General features: G+C 39.6%; 2 protein-coding genes across 8 annotated transcripts in view; both read right to left on the bottom strand.

Moving 5' to 3' along the window:
* Positions 1–232: 232 nt before the first annotated feature.
* Positions 233–784, bottom strand: LOC149924898 (carbohydrate sulfotransferase 11-like). Its single transcript, XM_090161673.1, has 2 exons — positions 728–784; positions 233–595 (listed from the first exon to the last, which is right to left on the bottom strand). The coding sequence occupies exons 1-2, from the start codon at positions 782–784 to the stop codon at positions 233–235; spliced, it is 420 nt and encodes a 139-aa protein (XP_090017799.1).
* Positions 785–14,070: 13,286 nt separating this feature from the next.
* LOC149924897 (uncharacterized) overlaps positions 14,071–17,727 on the bottom strand; it is a 110,119-nt gene continuing 106,462 nt past the window's right edge. For all 7 annotated transcript variants that reach the window (XM_090159757.1, XM_090159755.1, XM_090159754.1 and 4 more), the window contains 2 exons: positions 15,398–17,661; positions 14,071–14,957 (listed from right to left, as the gene is read on the bottom strand). In XM_090159757.1, coding sequence (XP_090015883.1) covers positions 14,892–14,957; positions 15,398–17,661 — 2,330 coding nt within the window. In that variant the 3' untranslated portion in view covers positions 14,071–14,891. The remainder of the gene's footprint in view (positions 14,958–15,397; positions 17,662–17,727) is intronic.

Below are 17,727 nucleotides of genomic sequence, written 5' to 3'. Positions count from 1 at the left end.
AATAATCTAAGGAACCAGTTCGATTTGTGAAACGATAAATGGAAATATTGCTGAGGATTATAGTTCAATAAGAACTACGAGGTATGAGCTAAGAAGTTTTGGGTCACAAAAACTCCTGCTGTACCTAATTCATAAAAAAAAATTGTTACATGAATGTTATTATTTATATCTGTTGAAACAGTTATTTCATAGTTTATTAATTTGCTATGTGTACGTGACAACGTTGCCGTCGTTATAGGTATCCTTCGGCAGTGTACCCAAACAATTCAAAGTCTAGTCGGAAGTTTTCATACAACTTCAACTTTTTCTCTCGAGACACTTGGCTGAACAGTTTCCGTGCGATAGAATCGTTTGTAGGATTGGGGTAAGTGGGAAAGCGAGTGCCAAAGAAGAATTCCGTGTCCTGGTTCATGGTCTCGAACTGGCCGATGTAGTCGTACTTGACGATGCACGGCTCGCAGAGCATCCAATACGGCAGCCAATGCTGGTTGTAGTGAATTGGCGGAGTGTCGATCAGATAGTCCACGAATTCCTCAAAGGTCGGATCGGGATTGTCGCTCGAGTTAAAATTATTCCCCGCGTAAAACGTGAAAATCTTTAAAATATTCATGTGAAATTTATCAAAGAAGACTTAAACCAATCTTCGGAATGGATGGCGCGTGAATATAATCTTCCGGTACGACTGTAATTCCGGGTGGTCTTGGTGATAAAACGACGAAAGAGGTACCGTTTTCAGATGCTCTTTCGCCATCATGTGTGGCATTTTCACTTTCTTAATCCCCATCTCGTTCAAGAAAAACCGCTTGAAATTGGTGGACCCCACTTTCGGCATAGTGCAGAACAACGTGCTCGATTTGTCGTCCACGACGAGGTTGAGCCTATAGCGCAACACCAGAGTATCCTGGTTCAGTAAGAATGACAACCTTTCCGTGAGGGACTCGTGCTGGTCTAGATTCAAATGGCGGCAAACCTCGTTCAGGGCGTCAGCCCTTCTTGAAACCTATTCATCGATTCAATTTTTCCTTCCAGCTTAGTCCTGTCATCCCGAAGAAAGACCAAACTGACTTTGTGCCCAGGCGGGCTGATGACCATTTTGCGGAATCCGATCAAGGCAGTGGACACGTGTAAGAAAAGCACAACGAAAGGAATACCTAAAATAACACCGAACAGGTACAATTTGTACCGCCAAAATGTTCGAGATATCTGAGCGCGCGTGAAACTAGCTTTCGCGTAGTCTACCATATTTCAGACGAGGCAATTTAAACGCCGATCCGCGGGAACTGGAGCACAGCGTTGTTCCGTTTTCAGGTAAAAACTCAACCGCTACACAGAAAAAAAGGTGTTTAGGTTTTTAACATCTAAACATGTTTGAAAGCTAAACATGGGTAAGAGTTGGTGTTGTTTCCTTAAACACATCTGTTTAAATAAAACGAGGATCTCAAACAATCTTCCAAGATCTTTCCGGTAGTGTTCCAAACCGGAACAGCTGGTAAGAGGTCATGTTAAAAATTAAACTTCGTGGTTTTTAAACATAATGCTAAACACTGATGTTTACTAAGTGTATATTGCGTTACGAGTTTAATGTATATTTCGCGTTGTCTATATATTTCGTTTAATTTCGTTTTCTATTTTTCAAAAAAAAATAATATTCGTTAATCACCGATATATTAATAGAGTTAACTACAATATGGACCGGGTTCCTATATCATCTCATAATTTTAAGTTATTGGTTATTAAGACTAATTAAATAACACTAATGTATATAAATCAATAATTGAAAATGAACTACTAAAAATTAATAAAATAACACTACTTTTGATGTGATTTAAGCGCTAAAATATAATCAGGCAGTTAAAGAAATGAAATCGACAGTATAGGCAGTAGGTTTTATTATTTCGTAGCCAATTAATATTAATGTTATTGTAGATCGTAATTAAAACACTCAAATATAGGGCTACTCAAAGAGTGGCGTATACGGCAAATTAACACATGTCTTAAACCACAACACCCGAACCTTTGAACACGTTTAGAAACTAATCTTAAAAATCTTAAGACGGGTTTTCATTGTAAGCGCGAAAATCATTTAATATGTTTAATCTCTGAACGTATTCTATCTAAACACGTTTTAACGATAAATATGATAAGCAAATAACACGTTTAATTTCTAAACGCATGATGTTGCAAAGCTGAACACCACTATCGCCTGAACATGATCGTTTTTAAACATGATAAATATTCTGTTGCATTTTGGTGTTTAAGAAAGTGTTTAGTATCTAAACACCTTTTTTTCTGTGTAACTTTCATTCTACATTGTACTATATTAATATACATGTGTACTGAATTAAAAACACAGATGCGGTTCCTGGCAAACATTTTGGGGTGGGGTGGGGGGGGGGGGTACATCACATGGATATTGTACGAGCGACTGAAGCGACCGGAGTTTTCTTCTCATACAGCTTCATATATTTTCAGCGGTTTGGGGGAGGCCATGGCCCCATGGTACCCCCTCTGGAACCAAGCCTGAAAACAGACGTATACAGTAAAACACTTACTAGATACGTGCTAATATTGTGCAGATGATCTTTATTTATTGAAACTAACACAAATGCGAAAGCTGATCCGTTCTTTAGACTTTATTTCACGCCAAAACGCGAGCACCGCCATTGCCAGCGTTAATTTTGATTGTATATTGTGATTTTAGAAATACTCTCCCACAATCCTACATAATCAGACCGTCATCCTGCACGCGTTTGGTATACTTACCAGTTAATGAGCGATATCATTTATCTAAGGCAACTTGCGTAACAAAATCAACCGATATAATTAAGCGTTTTATTTGGCGCGGAACAAAGTCTTATAGTTCTGTTGGGTATCACATAGACAATATAGACGAATATCAACACTAGCTTTGACAAGACTTTAAAACGGCAACGTAGATATATCCGAAACTCTTGCAAACTAGATCAGGACAGTAATTGTCGGATTCGTATTCTTTCTGAATTAGATTTGCATATTTTATAACAACAATGATATTTTACAATGATAGTCTGACCGGTTTAGAGGTCATTTCTTTTCATCCTACTCATAAATTATCACATTGGACTTATAACAACAACAGGGCCGGATTAAGACTTTATGGGGCCCTAGGCCCAAGTTAATTTTGGTGCCCCCCTTTCAATAGCGAGCGAAGCGAGCTAGTCACTTCCTCAATTTATAATTGAGAAATGGAAGGAAAATTCATTTTTCTGCCAGATTTAGTATGTCGTCAGGGGCTAAACGGCAGTCCGTCAGAGAATGTGACAATCAAACGTTTTTGGTTCATAGGGGTGGACGCATTTACTAAAATTACTTCGGAAAATAATTTGTAAAAAGCAAATGATTAAAGTTTTGTACTTTTATTTATTTCGAACCCTCTTGGTGCCCCTTGTAGGCTTGGTGCCCTAGGCCCAGGCCTATTCGGCCTATTGGTTAATCCGGCCCTGAACAACAACCTGAGCCTGATTTGTTATATAAATCAAGGCTAGAGCCAAATCGTTAAAGTTAAATTACATAGGACGACAGCAGAAATAGTCGTCAGCCGTGAATCCGAACATCTACAAATACAAACGTTAGATTTGATACAACTTCAACCTTTTCTCGTCAGGTATTTGCGCGAATAGTTTCGAAGCTACCGTATCTTTGGTAGAGTTGGAGTACGTGGACAGCCGGCTGTGGAAGAGGAATTTTGTTTCCTCACTCAACGTTTCCATTTTGCCTAAATAGTCGTATTGAATTCGGCAAGGTTCGCATCGAATCCAATATGGCATCCAGTAGATGTTGTAACGACTTGGCGGAGTTTCGATCAGGTAGTCCACAAATTCTTCGAAAGTCAAAACCGGATTTCAACTCTTGTCCAAATTTCCTCGCCGGTACTTTCACGTGATGGGTACTGAATACCAAAATTTGTAATAACTTTTACGAACGAGCGGACGAGCCAATTTATTCAAATAGGCCGATATCAATCTTCAGAAGGGATGGCGAGTGAACATAATCTTAAGAGAGAATAGCTTCAAATCGTCTTGGTTATAGAACGAAGGCGTAACCAGTTTGAGATAGGAATAGACATTGCTGTGCGGATTATTACCGAGATATATTTCACTTTCATTTAGGAAGTAGCGTTTGAAATTCGTACTTCCTACTTTACGAACGAAGCAAAAAAGAAGTTTCGAGGTATCATCGACCAGAATGCTACAGCCGCTTTGTAGGCAACGTCTCGGATCGCCTTTTTGAAACATATTCCACTTTCTCTCCCACAATGAGCTTTCTTGGTCCAGTTTGTGTAACGACAGACGTCTTTCATGGTCGCCAGCCTTCGTGACGAGGTGTCTAAGTTCGTATCTAGTTCCTTTGAGGTATACGGGTAGTTGTAATAAACTCTTTCCGAATTGCGGTAGAGTCGATGGTCCTTGTCGACGAATTTGGACCAGCTGTTCCAAATTCCCCAAAAAGAAGCGAAATCGATCTTCAAAGAAATCAACTTTCAATGAATTTAAGTTCGCCAATGGGAAATCTGGTTTGGGTCCAATTGCGCAGTTTTCATTTGCGCATTTACCACCTGCGCAGTTTCTGTTTACGCACATTTCCATTTGCGGAATTGCCATGGGATATTGCTGTTAGAATTCTGTACTCGAATAAATATAACGTGCGTTTAGCTTTCGAATTGACGAGTCGGGTTTTCACAAAGACTGATTTATTATGAAACACACAAAAGAAATGACGTACCAAAAGTAAAACTAAAAACTATTAACAGAAACGAGAGACTAGTGACATCTATATCACGAGCTCGGCCTTTCTATACACTGATTGTTTATAAACAAAAAGGCGCGCAATTCAAATCTGACAATTGCGCAAATGGAAAACAGCGAAATTGCATATGCGGTAATGGGAACTGCGCAGTTGGCCCATTACCGGGAAATCTAGTCCATCACTATTTAGCCTAACTTACGATGCGACTTTTAGAGAAATTCATTAAAGAAACTAATGAAAATAGGAGTAATATCTGAACAGCTGAACATAATTAACTGGGCGTCAGAAGTTGTAGTAGGAAGTCAATGTTATTATGAATCAAGATAATTGTTTCGTCGCATATTTAATTCTTCAGAGGATAAAGTATATGGATTATTTAAAAATTTATATCACAGTGGCATAACATCATTGCTACTTGCCTGTTAAACTAATGAAACTTATGAAGAAACTCATGAGTGACAAAGAAAAGAAAGTAGGCTTGAAAATGCTAATTCAAGAAATGTTTAATAATTGAATAACTGCTAAAACACCAAAATAGGCAAGTCCTATTCTTACTGCGGAAGAAAATTGAACACTTTATTATGTGGCAGGGTTTGTATTAAACAAACTCTTACGTAAAAAAACAGAGCAGCGAATGTATTCGATTGGGGGAAGCGATGCCGTAGCAAAATATTGATAATGTACCCCATGAATACAAAAAATGGGTTCAACGACAGAGCCGTGGCGGGTTGAAATAACCAACTATTCAAACCTTTGAGCTATTCAAAAGAACAGACGCTCACATTGTAAAATATTTGAACGACCCTACCTGTTTGGATAAAATTGAAAAATCAAAAGACTCTATAATGCAAGATTCAACAATTGAAGCCAGATGGAACATAGTGTTGTTGGCTGATGCCGACGTAGGATTAGTGGAAGGTGGGAAAGTTTTGAAGCTAGTCATTTCAACATTCTTCAACACTAAAAAAAATTAGGAATGAAAAAAAAAGAAGAAGCAAGGAAAAAGAGATTAAAAACAAAATTAGAATCAAAAGAAAAACTACAGTAGAAAATAGAAAAATAATTATTAGCACGATACAATATCATTGATATTGTGATAGTTTAACACTGAAACAGTGTCTTTCTAATGATTTATAATAAAAATTGTTACAAATTGAGGTTATTCTTATTAAACCAAATATCTATAGTTGACTTAAAATGTTTAACAGTAACACGCCACCAACAGTCAAAATAGAGTAATAAAAAGAAATTGGTATACATGACTGTAAATTTAATGAGACTAAAATCGCAGTACTTCAGCAAGATATGCCTTCAAGAAAGTATAGAAGATATTATATGTGTTACATCTTGTACCACCTCGAAGGCATATCTTGCTGAAATACTGCGATTTTAGTATCTCTAAATTTACAGTCATTTATACCAATTTCTCTTTTAATTCTTAGAATTTAAACATTTTCAATTGCAATTTTATTCTGTGTTGCTGCCTTTGACCTTCTTCAATACTATTCTCCCTTCCCGAAGATTTTGTCCTGGAGTATTGATATAACTTGGGTTGCGAACAAGCTTTAAAAGCCTGCCTCGGTTTACTGAAGTATTGCTCCAACGGGTCAGTATGAACTTTGCACCCTTTTCTAGCATAAAAGGGATAACTTCAAAAATGACATTTGCTAAATTTTTTTTTTTTTAACTTTTTTTGAAAAATTCCTTTCTTTAAATGATATTTGAATACATCCATGTTTTCTAACTTTATACTCAGATAGAGTTTCTCTGCTGAGTAACATTTTGTTTTTGACTGATTTTGTCAGAGGTTGACTCTCAACATAAGTTTCCCAATCATCCAGATGAACTAGGAATTCATCTTTGAGCCACTGCAAATAATTGTTTTGTTTAGTAAATCACAGTGACATTTTTAGTAAATTTAAGAATGTTTACTGTAAGTCTGGGGTCATCAGCTTTCCGAAATGGGGGAAGGTTGGGATGTCCCACATTCATGACATGATAGCAACATGACGTCCTAATTTGGATTTTCAACGATTGGTTGAAAGTTTTCAGTTTTTAGTGGAGAACGGTTTTGTCGAGATTTAAAATGTCAAATTTTCTTCCCTGATTGGATAGTTTAAAATTGTATTATTGTGCCATCTATAACGGAGAGTCATAACTACTGTTAAAATTAATTGTTAATTTAAATTACAAAAATTATATATTTTTAATAAGAATTTAAAGTACTATAATTTAGTAATTAATTAATAACTTTTTAAAAAAGTTTAATTTTCATAAACTTTATAGTGTCGCCATCTACCTCAAACATTATTAAATAGGAAGGTACCTCGGGTGAATTTCGCCCCTTTTTGCATATTTCCCTGTAGGCAATATGTGAATGCGTCTATAGGCCTTTCTATAAAATAAGCTACGCTTGCTGAACTTGTTTTTATCCTATCGGAATACATCCCCATAAACCTTTTCCATTCTCTTCATATGGAACGCCAAACCGGAAAAAACTCTCTTATATTATAGTAGAAAATTCATTTATAATATGGTAGGAAATTCAACATAATATAGTAGAAAATTGCTCCTATAATGTAGTAGAAAAATGCTTCTATAATGTAGTACTAAAATGCTTCTATAATATAGTAGAAAAATGCTTCTATAATGAAGTACTAAAATGCTTCTATAATATAGTAGAAAAATGCTTCTATAATATAGTACTAAAATGCTTCTATAATATAGTAGAAAAATGCTTCCATAATATAGTACTAAAATGCTTCTATAATATAGTACTAAAATGCTTCTATAATATAGTAGAAAAATGCTTCTATAATATAGTAGAAAAATGCTTCTATAATATAGTACTAAAAAGCTTCTATAATATAGTAGAAAAATGCTTCTATAATATAGTAGTAAATTCATCTATAATATAGTAGAAACTTTATTATGAAGTGAAAAAACCCTTCACTAAAATCAAGAATGCATTAAGGTATCTGATTGCATTTTTGCTAAAATATATTAGAACAAAGAAAATTTTCAGCGAAACAGAACGCATGGGATTACCGATATTATAGAAGCATTTTAGTACTATATTATAGAAGCATTTTAGTACTCTACTATAGACGCATTTTTTACTATATTATAGAAACATTTTTTCTACTATGTTATGGATGAAGCTCCTATCATATTATAGCTGAATTTCCTATCATATTATAGATGAATTTCCTATCATATTATAGATGAATTTCCTATCATATTATAGATGAATTTCCTATCATATTATACATGAATTTCCTATCATATTATACATGAATTTTCTACTATAATAAAAGAGAGCATGTCTCTACTATATTATAGAAGCATTTTTCCTACTATATTATAGAAGCATTTTTCCTACTATATTATAGAAGCATTTTTCCTACTATATTATAGAAGCATTTATTTCTACTTTATTATGGATGAATTTCCTATAATATTATAGGTGAATTTTTCAGATGAGTTTTTTCCGGTTTGTAGTACCATATATCATAGATAAATTTTCTACTTTATTATAGTGCTCCTTACTATATTATAGTGCTCCCTACTATATTATAGTGCTCCCTACTATATTATAGTGCTCCCTACTATATTATAGTGCTCCCTACTATAGTATAGTGCTCCCTACTATATTATAGTGCTCCCTACTATATTATAGTGCTCCCTACTATATTATATATGACGTTTCTACTATATTATAGTGTTCTCTACTATAATATTGTGTTTTAATTCAGTTTTTTCCGGTTTGGCGTTCCATATCTTCACTACAGGGGTCAAGCTCTCGCTCAAAAAGGTTGGGGGACTAAATTTAGGATCTTATCAGGCAATCCTCGTCTTAACAGCCATCGTAAAAATTTCAACAACGCTGTTAACATTTCCATTGAAGGAGTGATTTTCTGCGCCATCTAGGTAAATTTTACCGAATTACAAAACCTTTAACTTCCACCGCCCCTGTAGCACATGAAGTCGTTATAGGGTCGGGGTACGGTCGAAAAGTCGCTTTATAGTCGACGACCAAATGCCGACCTAAAAACGTCCGAACGTTTTTCGACACTAAAACCGTAAATCCTTTTTTGGGACTATTTATGGTCGGTATGCCGACCATTATCCGACTTAAAATAGACCTTACATTTAATTATTACCCCTGTAGCACAAAGAGTCGATTTAAGTTCGCACTTTGCCAATTAATCGCTGAAAACTGTGAAACTTTGGCGATTTAATAAAACAAATTGAATTATTTTTAAAATAACTTCCTTTTTGTATTATATTTTTTCGAAAAAGATTATATATTTCAATCTGAGAATGTTTCCTTATTAAAAATCTCTCAGCTCAAGTAGGTTACATTCGTATAGCTAAATATGTTAGGCTAAGATATTATTAATGAAGATTTATTCGTTGCTTTTATACTAAGCCCCAAGAAACTCTAGAACTCTGTCCTCTAAATTCAAGAGCTTTCCAATTGACGGAAATAAACTCATTGTTTCACTCCCGTTCATGGGACTTAACCAACTACATACACGTATATAGCTATATATATAGCTATATTTACGGTTTTATTTGGTCATTTTCAGTCTCTTAAAATATCATAAAGTAAGTCGTTTCGACGTAATTATACAGTACATTCTAAGTCGGGATGACGTCGTTTCGGAGTCGGTTCTTAGGTCTATTAAAAGGCGGTAAAGAGTCGACGTTTCACCCCTAGGACTTTTCGACCCTAAATCCAAAAGTCGGCCGACTTTAGAGTTTAGTACCTTTTGCCGACGTCGGCCCGACCCTAATGTGCTACAGGGGCGTTGACAGACTGGCAGTTGTTGAAAGATTTTTGTTGTTGATAGCCCGGTCAAGGGGCCGTGTTCTTCTGTGAATTATCTGCAGACATATAACTAAAGTGAATAAGATCATTACGATCCAGTAAATAGGCCAACACAAGGTGGGAAGTGTACAGCCTGGAATGGGACCAAGTACGGGTTCTCCAAATGCTCTCGAAGTAATGCTGCCGCACGAGCCAGATTTGTATATGAGTCGGCCCTTGTGGAGAGCAGCATTTTCGGGAGACTGCTAGGGCCACTTGTAAACCAACGCATTTTCCTCCCAACGGAGTGGACAGAGTCAGGGTGGAGCAGTAGGAGTACAAGCATTCCTGGCGACAGTGTCTTTCGAGACAGCGGACTATGTTCCAAAACGCCCAAAAAACGGCAAAAATTCCCCATCGAATATCTTAGGAATATTTTTGCATATTATGAATCAGTGTAAAATCAGATTGCATCCACATAAAGTTTAATTCTCAGCGACCCCTAGCGGTGAAACTAGCCCCCCTGGCGGAATATCGCAACAACACTAATCGTAATCTGTAATTTGCCATCGGACTAGTAAATTTTAAAATTTTAAGAATTTTCCGACTAACCATTTTGTTTCTGCCACCGAAAGAAAAGTGAAAAATCCCATTTTCGTCCATGTTGGAAAAGGTTTTTCTCAAAACGCCGCAGGTACCATTTCAAACTTTTAACGACAGCTACTAGTACAAAACCCCAAAATTATCTTCTAATTACTTTCACGCGTTGATCTCCGCGCAATTTAAAGAAAAATTAGTTTTAAATTTAAAAAGAATTTTCCTAAAATAGCCCAAAATCCACCAAAGTTTTGGGCTAGCTTTGGCTGAAAAAAAATTATTTTAGTTTTTGTGCTAAAATGTTTTCTTCGTCTACCTGGCTTTATTCTTTATTGTAATTCCATAATGCAATGTAAAAACTATAACTAACGTTATATTAGCACATGTTATATTACAAATATATAACTTAAATTATATGGGTCCATTTCATCCGAGGTGTAAGACACTTATGATTTTTGTGTACACCGGGAGTTCGAACTCTGCAGAGTTCACGGGAGTTCGGGAGAGTTCGGGAGAGTTCGAGGAGAGTTCGAGGGAGTTCGAGGAGAGTTCGAGGAGAGTTCGAGGGAGTTCGAGGAGAGTTCGAGGGAGTTCGAGGGAGTACGAGGAGAGTTCGAGGGAGTTCGAGGAGAGTACGAGGAGAGTTCGAGGGAGTTCGAGGGAGTTCGAGGGAGTTCGAGGGAGTTCGAGGAGAGTTCGAGGGAGTTCGAGGGAGTTCGAGGAGAGTTCGAGGGAGTTCGAGGTAGTTCGAGGAGAGTTCGAGGGAGTTCGAGGAGAGTTCGAGGGAGTTCGAGGAGAGTTCGAGGGAGTTCGAGGGGAGTTCGAGGAGAGTTCGAGGGGAGTTCGAGGGGAGTTCGAGGGGAGTTCGAGGGGAGTTCGAGGGGAGTTCGAGGGGAGTTCGAGGGGAGTTCGAGGGGAGTTCGAGGGAGTTCGAGGGAGTTCGAGGGAGTTCGAGGGAGTTCGAGGAGAGTTCGAGGAGAGTTCGAGGAGAGTTCGAGGGAGTTCGAGGGAGTTCGAGGGAGTTCGAGGGAGTTCGAGGGAGTTCGAGGGAGTTCGAGGAGAGTTCGAGGAGAGTTCGAGGAGAGTTCGAGGGAGTTCGAGGGAGTTCGAGGGAGTTCGAGGGAGTACGAGGGAGTACGAGGGAGTTCGAGGAGAGTTCGAGGAGAGTTCGAGGAGAGTTCGAGGAGAGTTCGAGGAGAGTTCGAGGAGAGTTCGAGGAGAGTTCGAGGGAGTTCGAGGAGAGTTCGAGGGAGTTCGAGGGAGTTCGAGGAGAGTTCGAGGGAGTTCGAGGAGAGTTCGAGGGAGTTCGAGGGAGTTCGAGGGAGTACGAGGAGAGTTCGAGGGAGTTCGAGGGAGTTCGAGGAGAGTTCGAGGAGAGTTCGAGGAGAGTTCGAGGGAGTTCGAGGAGAGTTCGAGGAGAGTTCGAGGAGAGTTCGAGGGGAGTTCGAGGAGAGTTCGAGGAGAGTTCGAGGGAGTTCGAGGGAGTACGAGGAGAGTTCGAGGAGAGTTCGAGGAGAGTTCGAGGAGAGTTCGAGGAGAGTTCGAGGGAGTTCGAGGGAGTTCGAGGGAGTTCGAGGAGAGTTCGAGGAGAGTTCGAGGAGAGTTCGAGGGAGTTCGAGGAGAGTTCGAGGAGAGTTCGAGGGAGTTCGAGGAGAGTTCTTGAGAGTTCGCGGGAGTTTGGGGAGAGTTCGAGGGAGTTCGTGAGAGTTCGCTAGAGTTCAGGGGAGTTCATAAGAGTTCCAATAGCAAATGTACACCTGAGTTCTTGAGTGTCTTACCCCTCGATTTCATCATCTATTTTCATGTGCTTTCAGTGTAGTCTTCGAGGAGTTGGTCCTCGTCAGAGATTTCAATTGATTCGTCTGAAGAAAATTAATTGTTCGGTAATGGCGGTTTGTCAGGTTCTTTAAGTAGTTATAGGGCGAAGATGAAATGGAACCAGATAATTAAGGTTATACACTTGAGGTGGAAGGCAACGCCGTGGTCCAGCCTCGATCAAGGGCGTATCCAGGATTTTATTTCAGGGGGGTGTTGAGGGAAAATTTCAAGGGGGGGGGGGTGCTGACGGAAGTTTAACTGATATTTATTAGGCACCCCACCCCCGGTCATCAGCATTTCGGGGAGGGGGGGGGTTTCAACCCCCAACCCCCCCCCTTAAATACGCCCTTGGCCTCGATACTTCACCTAGTACACTTCTGCGGGGTTGACACTTCTACAGGCGCTGGTAGGTCTAAAATTTCAAACTTTAAGTTCTATAGGATTGGTCGTTATTTTCGACCTGTTTAATTAATCTCTGTCTTGTGTTGGTAATCTTGTTTTGTATTATTTTGTTTTATGTTAATATTGTTTTTGAATGCTTGGTGTACGTAATATAAGTGCGTACTCAGGAGCCCAATAAGTGTATTTCACTTTTTCTATTCTGACAATAAAGTATTATTCTTATTCTCTGTAATTTCCAAAAAAAATAAAGTAAAACAAGGGTCAACCCAAATATTCTTTACCACATGTCCTATAGAACGGAAACTGAAGTTTCAGATTTTTGACCTACCAGCACTTGTAGAAGTGTTCAATCCGCAGCGCACTTGTGTACTAGGAAAAGTTCGTCAGGTTGAATGGCACCTCATTTTCACAGCCTCTTGTGCACAAGGAAACGCCATTCTCGAACATTGAATTTTCAAATGTAATACGGAATTATAATACTGGCACACGAAGAAAACATTTTTGTACAAAAAACTAAATTATTTTTTTACAGCCAAAGCTAGCCCAAAACTTTGACGGTTTTGTGCTATTTTAGGAAAATTATTTTTAAATTTGAAAATAATTTTTCTTTAAATTGCGCGGAGATCAACGCGTGAAAGTAATTAGAAGATAATTTTGGGGTTTTGTACTAGGAGTTGTCGTTAACCTTTTGAAATGGTACCTGCGGGTTTTTGAGAAAAACCTCTGCCAACATGGACGAAAATGGGAGTTTTCACTTTTCTTTCGGTGGCGGAAACCAAATGGGCAGTGGGAAAATTCTGAAAATTTTAAAATTGACTAGCCCGATGGAAAACTACAGATTGCGATTAGTGTTGTTGCGATATTCCGCCAGGGGGGCTAGTTTCACCGCCAGGGGTCACTGAGAATCAAAATTTATGTGGGTGCAATGAAGGACTTTCCACCACCCGCCTACGCAATTTATCCTGACCACCTGAATTAAAGGCATTAAAAGTCGATATATGACTTGGACCTAAGGTGGTGCCTTAGGTTAAAAAAATTAATTTAAGTACCTGGCATCAGTTGTACCGGGAGTGACGTAACTAAAAAGTCAGCGCTAGTAGTATTGGGTTGTGTTGAGAAGACGCTTATTGGAGAGGATATCTGTTGTGGAAAATATTGTATTTGTTTATGTTTTCACCCTCTGCCAAAAATCACAAAGTCATTCAAAAATCATTACCCCTTTACAACTTTGAATGGACATCTACAACTTCATTTTAAAAACGGTCATCCAAATGGAGCTTGAAATCACTCAAGTTCATTAAATGAATAAGCGCAGTTAAAATTCCGGAATATGACTGGAGATCACGAGGTACAGAAAAGGTGGAGCCAATGGATTTAGACCCAGATTTTTCAGAAACGACCAAACGTAACAACGGTTTCCAATTTCATTGATCTATGAAAATCTCGGAATAGACGGCTAGGTTTAGTTTATCGTATCGTTTTGATTAATTTAGGTTAATTTACGAGTACTAAAGTGTTTAGAAAAAATGCTTTGGTTAGCAAGATGATTGATGACCAATGAAAATTAGTAACCATTGCTACGTTTAGTCTCAGCAATCTGGCACTCTTAAAAGATAATCTAATGATATGGTCAAATGAGGAAATTTTAAATTACGTGGAGGCATAAACTCAATTTTATTATTTTAATCTGGTATAAGAAACAACTTTTATGACAGAATAACAGAGTATGGCTCGAGACACTGACGCTATAGACGCCTTTATATATAAAACATTTCTACGCCGAAAACTCACAAACTATAACAAATACAGTAAGCCAATTTTCACTGTTAATTTCTTCATAAACCGTAACTCATCTTATTTGTCAATTTCCCCCCAAACAAAATTATCAGTTACCAACCAAAAAAGTAGTTTTTCCTTTTTCCCAATTAACAAATAAATATACTACCTGTACAGAGGGAAAATATGTACACTGATAATTACTAAGATTTCGGTTTTTTTCTCTTAAAGGGGGGAAAGGCGAAAAATAATCACTATACAATGGCCTCGGCTGTCATAAGATATTTACAAAATTTATAAATCGTTTAGCGTTAGATTGCCAAGTCAAATTACAGGGGCAAAGGAGGGGGAGGGGGCTAAATTTCGATTATTATCACTTGAAAGAAATTAAATTTTCTTGGTTTTTAATTAAGTAGAGGAAAAGTTGGGGCCCTGAATACTATTCATTTAATATTAACGTAGTATACATAATATAACAAATGTCGTTTTTTTGTCTTAAACGATTCTGGCACTATATAAAAAGGATACACATTGCTTTTTCCCTTCTTACAGATTGCGATTTTCAGCCAACTAGCTTCTGGAAAGGACACTTTCCTTCCAATTTTTAACAGCTAGCCGGGTTAGGAAGCGCTATTCAACTAAATCATATATTTTGATTTATATAAAAATAAAATGTCAGTTCAAAGAAGCTTTGTTTCTTTTAAGCAGTTACAGTTGAACTGGCCCCGTGAACTTTTAGCTGCCAGTTAGTCTGACTCACCGACACCTGAAACAAAAACAGAGTATTGAGCGTTACTTCTTAGTGTCAACGTAAGTTAAAAATTTTATTCCACAAGTTTGTTGGTTAGTCTAAATAATTACCGATAACCACGCGTGAAGTGACGTAGAATTTACGTCATACAAAGATAAATCCCTCTAGTGAGAAAAATGCTCAACTTAGATATAAATTATCACACGCCAGTTCTACGCCTGGGTGTATGAAATTTTCCAATCGATGCCAATGAATAATGTTTTTGTTAATTTAAGGTTAAATTATGTCTTGCGCTTGAATTACTGTGGGTCGCGAGAGGAATGAATCGTTACTACGTTTAGTGACCCGTCTCGGCATGGCTCAAGCCCTCGTTGAAGATAGGAAACCAACACACTTATGTGAAACATAATTACCAACTTTTCGATGGGTTAAAAGTAGGGCGTCGAAATACTAACCTTCCTTAGTGATGTCCTCCCGCCAAAGTTTCTGATTTCTAGCATGAGCTCTTCCCTGGGGTCTAATTGCACAACTGGTCTGGAAACCTTCTTGACGTTTCCTTTTTGACTGGCCGATGTTACCACCGTTTTTCCCGCTGGTTTCTGGATTTTGATTGGCACTTGGGGTTGGGGAGGGGGTGGTGGTGGGGCGTTGCTCGAAGACTGCGTCGCCGTCGCCATGACGTTGACGGAGACTCCGTTCGTATTAGAAGTAGTATTAGTAGCGGCTGAAGAGACGGCTTCCACCGTAGCGGGTTTAAAGCCCACAACCTTGGGCGCTGTTTTAACAGTGAAGGATGGCCTAAAGCCGTTAGTGACTACCGGTGCTTTGCCGTTAACCTGTATGGTTTTGGTTTCCCCATTAACAGATTCTTTCGGTCCATTGAGGTAAGTAACAGTTTTACTGCTACTACTATTTCTAGTATCGCTTCGCGATTCTTGGTCGGCGCCGAAAACGAATTTCTTGAAGGCACTACTGGAACTGGTTCGCGTTACTTGACCATTTCGCGGCGCGACGGGTTTGGATTCTTCCCCGGCGTTGATTGGGGCGCCGGCGGTTCCGTTGACGGATGGTTCCTCTTTCCTGGCTTCGGGCGGTAACCTCTGGCGACTAGCGGAGGTCTGTTTAACTTCCGGAGGTTTGAAGCTGGTTTTGTTGGAAGAACTTCTTAGGGAAATCGGTTGTTGTTGCAACTTGACGTTGAAATTGCTGATCTGGACATCTATCTTTGGTTTCGATTGAACAGATACGTCAATTTCGTCTTGAGCGGAAGCCGAGGAAGCCGGACCGTTTTTGGTCCAGCTGCCCAAATGAACCGAAACTGGCCTAGGTTTAGATTGACTTTGATGATACCCGTTTTGTTTTTCCTCAGCCGCGAAACCGTTCGCGTTGCCTACCCTGTTGAAATTCTCGACGCTCTGGAAAGGGGTCTTCGACGTTCCGTTCTCAACCAATTTCCTCTGTTGCCAGGAACCAATAGTGACGTTAGCCAGAACTTGAGATTTCGGTCGTTGCGGCCTTTCCAGAGTCGACGTTCGTTTCTCCTCCACCGAAACTTGAGCGGAAAATTTCGGCCTTTGCCTGGGAAGAGTTTGCGATTTCACAGCCTCGCTGTCGCGATTGACGGAGGGGACTTCGAGGCCGATTGTTTTCTCCGAAACAACGCTCGTTCCATTCACCGGCGGAAGAGCGACACTAGGGACGATCTTTTGCCGTTCGAGGACGTGCTGGTTGTCTTGAAGTTGCTGGTTCCAGATGACGAACTGTTGGTGAAGTTTGGCGTACTCTTCTTGCAGGCGAGCTTGCTCTTGTTCCAAATCCAAAGTGGAAAGATCTTCGTCGCTTCCGTTCAAATTTTGAACCGACTGCGCTTTGCGCATACTTTCGGCGGTTGAATTCGCTCTCTGCACGGCTTTGGGCTTCATCGCGACGGGAGCGTTGTTAGCCACCATTTTTTTGACCGGCGCCAGACTTAGCATCGACGCGGACCTGCCGATTAAGGCCGGCGAAGACCCAGTGTCGGCCATCTCGGCGCATCTCTGCTTGACCTGCCCTCTGACCCCGCGAACGGAGCCTTCCATGACGTACAGATTCTTCACTTCTAGCTTATCTTTCGACGGAGTTTGATATTCGGGCAAGCTCTTCAACTCCGAGCTTTCAGGTACGGACTGCAAACCACAACCATTGACGTCTCCGAAGATATCTTCTTCGCTTTTCTTGTACGATCCAATGGTGAAATTTAAAAGGGGAGGTCTTCTCAGTTTTGGTGCCGCGAAATGACTCTCCAAACTGGCGTACTCTCGCGTTTCCTCCTCGGAAATAGTCTCTTCAAGAGGATAAGTCGACTCGGGAGGAGGCAAAGATGGTAAAGGGGGCGGTGGACCATCGCTGCTAACGGAACTGACGCTGGAACGGGGCTCTTCGAGAGACGGGGCGATGCTAGAAGGCAAGTTGATCGATGGAGACGAGGACAAGGAACGGACTACCGGTGGCGCGTCGGTTTCTTCTTCCGGTTCGTCGTTCCTAAATGCCGGAGGAGGTTCTGGGATAGTGTATTCCCATCCCAGATCGTCGTCGGCCGTGACTTCGCGAGACGCTGGAAGATCTTCGTTGGCTTGCTCTTCCACAGCATTGAAGGCGGCTTCAATGTGGGAGAGTATCTGCTGTTGAGACACCACCAAAGTTTGCTTTGTAAGACTCGAAGCGGCTTGTTCTTTAAGACCTAAGAAAAGGTTAATGGGAATAATTAGTTCGGTTCAAAAAGTTCATAGTCTTGCTTAAAGTTGTA

This window comes from Leiobunum rupestre, chromosome 10 (genome assembly GCF_980474605.1).
Source record: "Leiobunum rupestre chromosome 10, qqLeiRupe1.1.hap1, whole genome shotgun sequence".
Classification (NCBI taxonomy): domain Eukaryota; kingdom Metazoa; phylum Arthropoda; class Arachnida; order Opiliones; family Sclerosomatidae; genus Leiobunum; species Leiobunum rupestre.
This window is presented reverse-complemented; position numbering and strand designations above follow the sequence as displayed.